This window comes from Amblyomma americanum, chromosome 4 (genome assembly GCF_052857255.1).
Source record: "Amblyomma americanum isolate KBUSLIRL-KWMA chromosome 4, ASM5285725v1, whole genome shotgun sequence".
Classification (NCBI taxonomy): Eukaryota; Metazoa; Arthropoda; class Arachnida; order Ixodida; family Ixodidae; genus Amblyomma; species Amblyomma americanum.
Window position 1 is genome coordinate 57,668,446 of NC_135500.1, and position 10,695 is coordinate 57,679,140.

At 49.1% G+C, this 10,695-nt stretch overlaps 1 protein-coding gene across 1 annotated transcript; it reads left to right on the forward strand.

The window, feature by feature from the left end:
• Positions 1 to 3,351: 3,351 nt before the first annotated feature.
• LOC144130130 (uncharacterized) lies at positions 3,352 to 10,307 on the forward strand. The gene is made up of 3 exons (XM_077664144.1): positions 3,352 to 3,498; positions 9,078 to 9,200; positions 9,685 to 10,307. The coding sequence occupies exons 1-3, from the start codon at positions 3,487 to 3,489 to the stop codon at positions 10,048 to 10,050; spliced, it is 501 nt and encodes a 166-aa protein (XP_077520270.1). The 5' UTR covers positions 3,352 to 3,486; the 3' UTR covers positions 10,051 to 10,307.
• Positions 10,308 to 10,695: the final 388 nt, after the last annotated feature.

Genomic DNA, 10,695 nt, shown 5'->3' on the forward strand with positions numbered 1-10,695 from the left:
AGAGAGGAGGTAATCAGGCCTTCTATTTTAGATGGTGTTGAGAGGTCCACACAGGAAATCTCCACGGACGACCTAAAGGCAGGCCAGTCTGTATATCGCACGCGAGACGGAGTAGTAGGTGCGTGCCACTTGACGCAAACATACGTTGGAATGTGGTCACTCCCATGTGTTTCCACGTCACTGCACCAGCTGACGTAAAACTGGAGACTTGCTGAAACAAACGCCAGATCCAAGCAGCTGCTGTACGATGTGCCACGCAGAAACGTAGGTGAACCATCGTTGATATTGATGAAGTTCTGGGAGTGCATAAAGTCAAACAGGTTCCTGCCTCGGTTATTCATAACAGCACTGCCCCAATGAGGGAGATGAGCATTAAAATCGCCCACTATGATATGAGGAGCTGAACAACTCTGGATTGCTGAATATAGGTACGAAGTATCAATGGCATCTCTAGGTGGAATGTAGGCACCGATTATCGAAAAGACCCGTCCTTTTAGCGTGACTGTCAAACAGATGTAATGGTTTGTGTTGTGTGGCTGTAGAACTTGGCGGACGTGCGCAATGTCTTGGAGTATGCAAACTAACACTTTACTACGTGCAATTTTCCGCATATGGTACAATAACAAGAGTAAGGGATCCAAGAGAATGTTGGAAAAGAGAGTGTTAACTACTCAAAAATAGTTATATTTGGCTGGTCATCCTCCGCACTGCTGGTATACTCGAGCTAGTTTCGTCTTCTGTGCGAGACCACAGCAGCACGTATCCAGAAAGGCGGAAGGGCGACGGCATTTTGGGCTCATATATAACCAGCACAGGGAAGCGGTACTTGTGGACGCGTTGCCGGAAGTCACTCAGACGACCTCGTAGGCCTCGGGCATTCCATTGCACCACTACACTATGGCGCACGTGCATTGGCACAGATGAGGTGGGTTTTGGCTGTGCCATAATGAATTACTGCAACGCCGCCAAGAGCGGCTCAAGTGCATGCAAAAACTGCACAACAATATTTGCTGTAGGCGTGTTAATGCCTGAAAGCAGCACGCGCATTGAACACACAAGCTTTTCTAACATTATGCTCACATCCTGACCTTCGGGCTTGCCAACAGTGTCAGCTGGAGTGGAAACCGATCTTGGTCTTGCCATGGCGATCTCCTTGGATGGCAGAGCAGGCCATTCAGCATCAAAGGAAGAAGGTACAAATCAGACTGAGCTACTGCGGTAACATGGGACGCGGCCACAGACGTCTTGTTATCGTTGTTAGGCTCATGCTGCTGTGCCGGCTGAGCTGATACTTCCTGCGACTGTGGTGCAGGTGGACTAGAATTGTGTGGAACCGGACGACGCCGCCGGGAACGATGTTTGCGGCGACGAATACGCGCCGCCGCTTCTTGGTGGCGGCGCGTATGAAAATTTACCTATTCATAATGCTGTTTAGGTTTTCAACCGAAAATAGCGTACTTTAGTGAAATTTAAATTTATTTCAACATGTAACTTATTGAACAAGTAATAAATTATAAAACAATATCTGCTTAGAGACGAAACTGCCGTCCGGGAGAAAGGCACTTCCTTCTCCGATAGGGACATCTGCCTTTCTTCTCAAACCAGGTGCTGCGTGAATAGGAAACTTCACAAGTCGGGGTGTATGCAGGTGGGCGCGCGCTAAGGGTCTGCGGATGGGAACCCAATTCTTTGGGCTCCACCATTCTGTACTCGTGTCAGTTTCAGCTATTTAGGGAAGTTTCTGATCCTTTCTTTTTATTGACAGCAATTTTATAGACAGTTTTTTTAGACAGCAATTGGTACCCCGATTGGAAAAAGAACTGCTTTTCTTCCATGGCTTGTTGGTTTAGCTTTACAGTGCAGAAATCAGTGTTTTTCTTAATTTCTTGCTTTTTGCTTTCCGCGGTTTCTGCCCTTTCGTGGACTTCTTTCGCATGTTCCTTAGCACCCACTGTGCGCTAAATAAATCTTTCCCACTTGAGAGTATGCGCTGTTCCTGCCGTTATATATAGAAGCCTGCTCTGTGGTATGCGCCAACCGGGCCACTTACACTTCAATAAGTGGAAATGTGTCTAAGCAATGAATACTTCATACAACTCTTGGTAGCATGCTTCACAGTTCGCCCCTCGGAGGTGAAGCGCGCGGCGTGGCTGAGCGTCGGTGTCTCTAAGTGCTGATGGCATAAGGCTCATAGCCGAGTCTATAGTGACGTAGAATACACAAGTTCATTATATCCGAATCTTAGAACGCCACTCTCGGTGTCGAAAGGTGGAAGTCAAGCCCGGGTCGATCAGCGACTCCTTTCAGGCGAGTCTGTCAGAGCCAAGCTGATACCTGGTTGACGCATGTTGACGCACCCATTGGACATCTCGCGCTTAAAATACCATTAAATCCTCCTGAATGAAGCAAAGCGCACCCCGTTGCTGACTGACGCATCAGCTCGTGACATTCGCAGCTGAGCTTCGGCCGCAAGCTACACAGAATCGAATGCCGGAAGCTAGGTCTGCGTAAACCGAATGCAGCACTCAAAAGCACGATACCACTACATTTGCTCGGCGTCACGCACACTGGCGGCCGACGCACAGAAAGCCTTCGAGTGGCTCCACGAATCACGGCAAGGAGCGGTGGTCTACGCCGGAGCGCCAGCGTATGCCAAGAAAGAAGTCGCCGCGGGCACTGGCCAACGAACGGGAGCGCGGAAATCTGCAAGGCGCTCGCGCGGAAACATTTGAATAGGCAGACGGTTCGCCCAGAACACCGGCGTCGCGTGAATGCAAACATCTGCCCGAACGCGACGCGACGCCTGCTTGCCTGCAACGTGCTCGCTAGAACCTCACGTCGCGACAGCAAACGCTTCACCGCCGCCGCCGCCGCCGCGGCGTCTTGGGCGTCATTACTTTTCCGGCCACGAAAGGTGCGCTCCTCGACTGTTCCCTCGACAATGGCCGCCTGGCGGCAGACCCCCGAGTTGCAGTCGACGGCAGAAGTCGTGACACAACTGCGAGAACACTACTCAGAGGCTGATCTACGCCGGAAAAAACGGAAGGCAGGAGAAGTGGCGAAAAGACGCAGCGGCCGCACGGAAGATGTCCAATTCGTGGACAAAACGTGGTAGACGACAGCCGTGCGTAGAGCCTGGAAAACAAAACAGCAGAGGAGGGCCTCGAGAGTCACGCACGAGAGCCGAAGTGAATCAAGCCAAAGGTCGGCACTAAGAAGGCGCGGAAGCAAAAAAAAAAAAGAATTCGCGAGCAACGCGCCTGGATCAGGGGCCCTGTAAACACATGAATCCTTTGGCCGTCACGTGGCCAGTCCTTCCTTTTTACCACCCCTGATATATAAAACCGCCGAGTCCAGAAGAGGAGCCGAAGGCGGATGGGTCTCAGCGAAGAGTCCTTCCTCACGCTTGCCAAAAGAGGACTTTCAACGCAAGACGCCACCACCATACACCGCTGACAACGCCTGGCCAATAGCTGCCTCCAGACAATGCTTTCTCAGGTAGGTGCAGCCGGCAATCAAGTTGAGATGAGATGGGGCAAGATGCTTTTCCGATCGTGTGATCACAGAGCTCCGATTCCTATAGAGTTGGCGTGAAGGGGCCACATATCTATTAACCGACCATATAGACGGAGAGTTGACAATTCCTTCCCTCTAAGACGTACTGGAACTTCGCAGCAGGCAGGCCCCGTTCGCGCCTAAAGACGGCTAGTGTCGGTAGCGCACATGCCTTACCTACTAACTACCAGTTTATTTACCTGCTGCGTAGTGCCTATAGCGAGTGGTGCAAGCGTCATCGGCGTTTGTGTTGTTATTGTTCTCCTCGTTGTTGCTACCACCAGGTGGGTCAGAGAAGATAGCCTTAACGCTATGTGTCTTTATTTGACCATGAATAATCTCCTAGTCTTTTCTTTTTTGTCAGGGCTCGTGTTTTCCAATAAAAGACCTGATCTTCGCAATCAGTCCACTTTTAGTTTTCAACAAAATTTTCAATACTGATATGTCCCAAAAAAAGGTTTCGTACTTAAGCTGCGTTTCGTTTCGTGCGTTTGAACCAATATGTATAGTTATATGATCTTTCTTGCTTTTCTTGCATTCTCTTTCAATAGACGATGTTTCGCATTTTATTACTTAAAGTTTTATTGCGCTATATTTTTGCTATTTTTCTTCTGAAAAGCCTATTGTCCCGGTAAATGCGGTAGTCCTTGATTACTCATGTCAGTAAGCAGTATTCCCCCTGTGTCGTCCCCGCGTTGAGGTCCTTGCATACTATAGACGGCGCGCATTTTCAAAACATTTTGGTCTCGCATCAAACAGTTCTACGTATTTGCAAACTGTTCGCAAATATGGAGGTGTCCCTTGCAGAGCTGATGTCCTCTCCTGTTGGAAGAGTTGTATGTTAACGTTCTCCAGAGCGGGATGAGCCCTCGACGGCAAGTTTTTTCATGCCGCTCCATTTGTTCGAATTTATTGATGACTATGGTTTTTTTTTTTATGGCGCAAGGGCATCTATGGCCGAAGAGCGTCATGGCACAAGGTATTTTCTATTACTCGAGGTGGGGTCAAAGACCCATTTTTCAAGCAGTGCACTCCTGGTAAGCCGAGCACCAGAACAGTGGGAAGCTTGTGCCCATTGTATCACCGGTGGGTACCCGGCGGCACTGGGGATCGAGCATCGCACCTCCCGTATGCGCGGCGGATGCTCAGACCACTAGACCACCGCTGCGGTGCGGTCGAATTTATTAGTTCAAAGCAGACTGATGACTTAAACAGCACAATTTGAGCCTGCCTCGGAAGCCTACTACTTGGCCTGGTTTATGGTTTATGGGGGCTTAACGTCCCAAAGTGACTCAGGCTATGAGGGACGCCGTAATGAAGGGTTCCGGAAATTTCGAGCACCTGGGGTTCTTTAACGTGCAATGACATCGCACAGTACACGGGCCTCTAGAATTTCGCCTCTATCGAAATTCAACCGCCGCGGCCGGGATTGAGCCCGCGTCTTTCGGGTCAGCATCCGAGCACCGTAACTACTGAGCCACCGCGGCGGCCCTACTACTTGGCGTTCTGAATCGAAACTTCATCACGGCATATGGTTCTCGTTGTATATGATTACGTGAACCATGTCACGACTGCCTACCTCTTTTTTTGATCAATAATTGATGGATGGGGTATCTACGAAACATAATTTTTCAGTAATCTTTGTTGCGTTGGATTTCGCCGGAAAGTGCGCTCTGTGGATCTAGCAGCAGCCACCTAAATCTCATGTGCAAATTTCCGCAAGTGATCTAGCGCCCCATGCGCCGGGCACAAATAATTTGTCAATTGCACAACGATTTAGACTTCAGTAAGCAGTTGTTGGCATGAGTTGAGGTCATGCATCTTTCTCTACGTAAAGGAATTGACTCCAGAGATATATATTTATGGCTCAACTGCTGTACAGCACCGATTGATTTCCATTAAGTGAGGCTGATATCGGGATGCACCTGACTTAACTGAAACTAACAAGAAAGGATACAGTCACAGGGTAACGGAGTGGATTCCAAGAGAAGGCAAGCGTAGCAGGGGGCAGCAGAAGGTTAGGTGGGCGGATGAGATTAAGAAGTTTGCGGGGATAGGGTGGCCGCAGCTGGCAAAGGACAGGGTTATTTGGAGAGACAAGGGAGAGCCCTTTGCCCTGCATTGGGCGTAGTCAGGCTGACGATGATGATGATGATAATGATTAACAAGGAAGCTAAATTAAATTGAAGCTAATAACTAGAGCCAGTATTACATGAGAAATACGCTTTACTTGTTCATAACACAGCTGTACAAAGACGCTTCTGGAATCTATTACTCATGTGGCGCTGAGTAAGTTGGCGAATAAGGGTGAAATTTCTTAGCAGATATGAAACCAATAATTGTTGCCCTATTCGCTCCTCATAGCCTGAGTCGTTTTGAGACGTTAAACCTTGCAAACCTAAATAAATTGTTGTACTATTCTTTGTTAAATACAGGCGCAAGTATGTAGCGTTACATAAAGGAGGCCGTCGCTAAGCGGCACCAGTGTGGAGAGGCTGGGCAGTGGACCTTACAGGAAGTGGATAGGCGTTCGGGAAATTCAACAACACCACTGAACATGCGTTCAATGTAAGGGCCATCCGATATTTATAATAGCAGAGTAGAAATAACCCGGCTGCTTCGCTAAACGGAAGAAAGGCATACACATAAAAACACGAGCAGAATACCGGACCGAAAGAGGAGACTGCCGCGTTAATAAAACACTAGCTAGGGAGACACCAAGGCATGAAGTGCTGAGAGGTGTCCGAAAAAGAGCACTGATGCCGGGGCTTACCTTTGGTAACTTTGTATTGCGCCTAATGTCAGAAGTGGAATCCAGAAATAAACCAGGTATCATCAAGGTTAGCATGAATCGCTCACAGCAAAAGTCACAAATGAGGAAAAACAGAGCGGTATGGCCTGGAAATAGCCTGAAGCGCGGAAAGCACAGAGTAAAATATGGTTCGGAGAACGTCTGAAAAGGTGGAGAGTAAGAATGTGTGGAGTGCATCTGGCAGGTATTGTCCGATTATTAATGACAGTTTACGAATATCCCTCAAGAGAAAAGTGTACAACAGCTGTATCTTGCCGGTACTCACCTATGGAGCATAAACTTGGAGTCTAGCGAAAAGGGTTCAGCTTAATTTAAGTACAACGCAGCGAGCCATGGAAATTAAAATGATAGGTGTAACGTGAAGAGACCGGAAGCGGGCAGAGTGGGTGAGGGAACAAACACGGGTTAATGACATCCTAGTCGAAATCAAGAGGAAGAAATGGGCCTGGGCAGGGGATGTACTGCGAAGGCGAGATAACCGCTGGTCCTAAAGGGTAACGGAATGGATTCCAAGAGAAGGCAAGCGTAGCAGGGGGCGGTAGTAGCAAGTTAGGTGGGCGGATCTGAGATTAAGACGGTAGCGGGGATAGGTTGGCGGCAGCTGGAAAATGACAGGGTTAATTGGAGGGACATGGGATGGCTTTTATCCTGCAATGAACGTAGTTAGGATGATGATGACAAAAAAACGGTAAACCACAGTGAGGGAAAGGACCAAGAAACTAAGGAATACAAACATGCAGAAATAAATAACGGGATTTAATAAAGACATTCAAACGCAGGGTCCAAGACGCAGAGGGCGTGAACTGGATCAATTCTAAGGAAAAAAAGCCACTGAATGTAGGTCTGTACAGAATGGGCGGTAAATCATTCAGCGATTGAACAGTGTCCTGTTGCTCGAAACGAAATCAGGGAACATTCGAAGGCGTGGTACCAACAAGAAATAAACCCAACGTGAGGATTCATGTTCAGTGTGAGTTAAATCTGAAGATACAATTTAATATATTTTGCTATTAATTTAACAACATCAAAGACTACGCTTAAAAGCATTAAATAAGGGGTAGATTGTAAACAGGACCTATTCTGCAAAAATGCCTCTATGAGCACACCGAATGCGTGCCGAACATAGGCAAAGAATACACATGGAAAACCTAATGCTTAAAAGAAACAATGCAGAACACCCAAACGCTTCCACGATGACAGGGCATGTGAAATTTAAAAAAAAAAATACCCCGAACAAAACCGTGCATAAAAACTAGAAAATCGAGTAAATGAGGAAAGGATAACCTAGAAGTGATCATCTAGATGTCAATGTGAGTACATCAGCCTTCTCGAAACAGTCTGGCTCAGAAATAAAGGCAGTGTGAATGCACGCGCTGTAGACGTAGGTCAAAAACCGTTGCAGGACTGGTGGTTCAGCCGTTTGATACGTAGTGTCCCTAACTCGTGGCGTACCATTTGCACGTCGTGCATATCCTACTGCGAGAAGCTTGAGCACAACTCTTCACGTCAACATGCTCTCAGCGGCCAGCGCTTTCCGGTCAAAATGTTTAGCTGAGCAAGCTATGCGAAGAAAGAGATGGCGCGAATGTGTGACTTAGCATGCGTTCATCCGTCCAAATTAGTTAGCTGTGCAGCGAAACTTTCTACTGTTTGGTACTTTTCGTTTTAATTCGTATCAAGTGTGTCTCTTCAAGTCTGCTGAGGCCAAGAAACGTGAACATCAAATACTCCCTGTCTCGCCTTGTTGACGCATAAACGTCCGGACATCCTGTCCACCCCCTTTGGTGGAGCTGTCACAGGGATAGTGTCGCGTTACCTCATGGAAGGGCCCATTTCAAAGCAGATAGGGGTCGCATAACAACACAGTTACAGGAACACGTCGAGTGTGCCTAAACAGCGACTCTCCCATCACGTACGGCCTTTTGCCAAAGGCATAGTGCAAACAGTTTGCTTACGAGCTGTGCAGCAGAGCTCGTGCAGCATGCGTGAAAGACACATGTTTGGCAGGGGGGAGAATGATAGTTATTCTGAGATGGAGACCCCTTGGGCTGTATACCTTTGACGAAGGCTGTATGTTCTGAGTGACGAGCAGGTGAGCGCAGAGAACGTTAAATTAAACTTGGTAAGCAGGTAAGCACTTTCCACTGCAAGTCCTGTTTACTCATTTACAGAAAGTCGCAACCGACAACCACCGCTCCCACCTTCTGCCCGCAACGACGTCTAGGTAGGTTCGAGCATTAAGGTAGACGTGAAGCGGAGCGTGGGTGTCCTGGAGGACGTGCCGTCTGTCATCCAGGGTTCATCCGACTCTGGCAGTTCTCCGTCATTTTTTTCGTCAAATTGACTATCCTTACTACACCGCAGCGGTGGCCAAGTGGTTGAGCACCCGCCTCGCATGCGGGAGGTGCGGGCTTCGATCCCCAGGGCCGCCTGGTACCCACCGGTAATGCAATGGGTACAAGCTTTCCCCTGTCCTGGTGCTCGGCTTATATATGGTGAAATGCTTGGGAAATGGGTCTTTGACCCGACCTCGAGTAATCGAAAATACCTTGTGCCATGGCGCTCTTTCGCCACAGATGCCCTTGCGCCATAAGAATTCATCATCATCATCATCATCATCATCATCAACACTATCCTTGCTATACAGCTGAAACAATCTGACGGAGTCTTATTCATCACATTTTCCGCGCGCATCGCTTCCTCGGCGCAGGTAATCGTGATGGTGTGCGCGGCTGTAGCCATCGTAGAGTGCAACGTGGGACCCAACGTAGGGTCCGTGGAGCCAAATTTCGGACGCACCGGCCAGCAGGCACAGGAGCCCCAGCCCCATTTGGTGAGATGAGGCGACGGGTTTCGCTCATGCGAAAGTACCGTTCTGAAGCAGATTTAAACGAAATTGGCCGCAGAAACAATGAACCACCGCGCGTAGCGAATTCCTCAAATGTGAAGTGGAGCAGTGAAGAATCTGGGAAAAAGCTGCTCTCTTTAGTGAATCTTCGCAGGTTTTCTTTTTAAATATTGCCCCTTCCAAATGCACGTAGAGCCTTGCACAGTGTGACAACAAGGAAGGAGAAAAACGTTATGCTCGGCCTCTTTATATTCAGTACAGAAGATTTTATTTTGGTCATAATCACCGCAGTTCCCTTCCTCTGCTCGAGACATAGGTAGTTATGAGCGTCAGCAGCTCACGAACTAGTTTACTCCTTCGGTGGATGTTCCGTTTTCGAACTGACTTTTTACAGCGTAGATCGATTTCAGCAGGAAGTCTCCTATAATCGTCCTCTCTTCTACACCTCTCCCCCCACGCTGTCTCATAGCCGAGCCACTATACGCCGCTTCTCTTCCCGCCGTTCCTGTTCCCGCCGAGCCCGTTCCATCCGGGCCTGTGCCCCCCGCAGCCGTGCCAGCCGCAGCAGCCGTACGAGCTGCAGGGCCTGTCCTCCGGCAGCCCGGCGTTCATCCGAGCCGACGACGGCACCCTCTTCTTCGTGGAACCCAAGAGCCCGTTGAACCTGGGCCCCTACGTTCCCTCGCCGGCAGAGTACGAACCCGAAGCGCCCGTCATTCTTCCGCTGGCCCGCAGTGGCGCCGCAGCCCACCGCGGCGCTCGCCGGGGCGTCGGTGGCTTGGGCCGCTCGAAGCGCCACGCTTCACTGATGAGTGGGCAACACCCGGGCCACTAGGGGCATGAGAGCGCATGGTCCCACTGCACGGCACAAAGGTTTCAAGCGATCGGACACTCAGATTCACCCCCGTGAACAGCGCGGTAGCCAGCGTCGGCCATTGGTTCTTTTTTTTTTTGTCCTTCCGCCAAATCATGTGGATGCCTGGTCATGAAGACGCTGCAGACATACCTCACCTTTACAATCGACCCTACTTTCCCCCTCCCCCATTCAAGGACCCTCCGAAACTTCTCAGATTAAAGTTAACTTTCCTGAAATGACTGGTTTCTTTTGTATTCGTGAGTCGACACATCGATGAACAGTCGACCAGGATGTGGCGAGCGTAGTCAGTGTGTATCAAACACCTTCATCGATATTCAGTTTCGCTGTCAGTAAGACGTAAATCAAAATGCCGTATTCAGAAAAGCAGTATGAAATATATGGCACGAGGAATCGAATGTAATGGGACCAGTAATATGCTGTACTTAAGGAGCGTCGTTGGGCAAGTTCGTATTAGCTGACACAAAATGCAGTAACCACGTCCGCGTCCATCCGTGCAGCACCGTGTATGGGTAATGGAAAGATTTAGCATCCCGGGGACATACTAGCGGAGACGTATACCGGTTTTACGTAAGCGATCTGCGATTGTGCAGAGGCAAGTGCGTG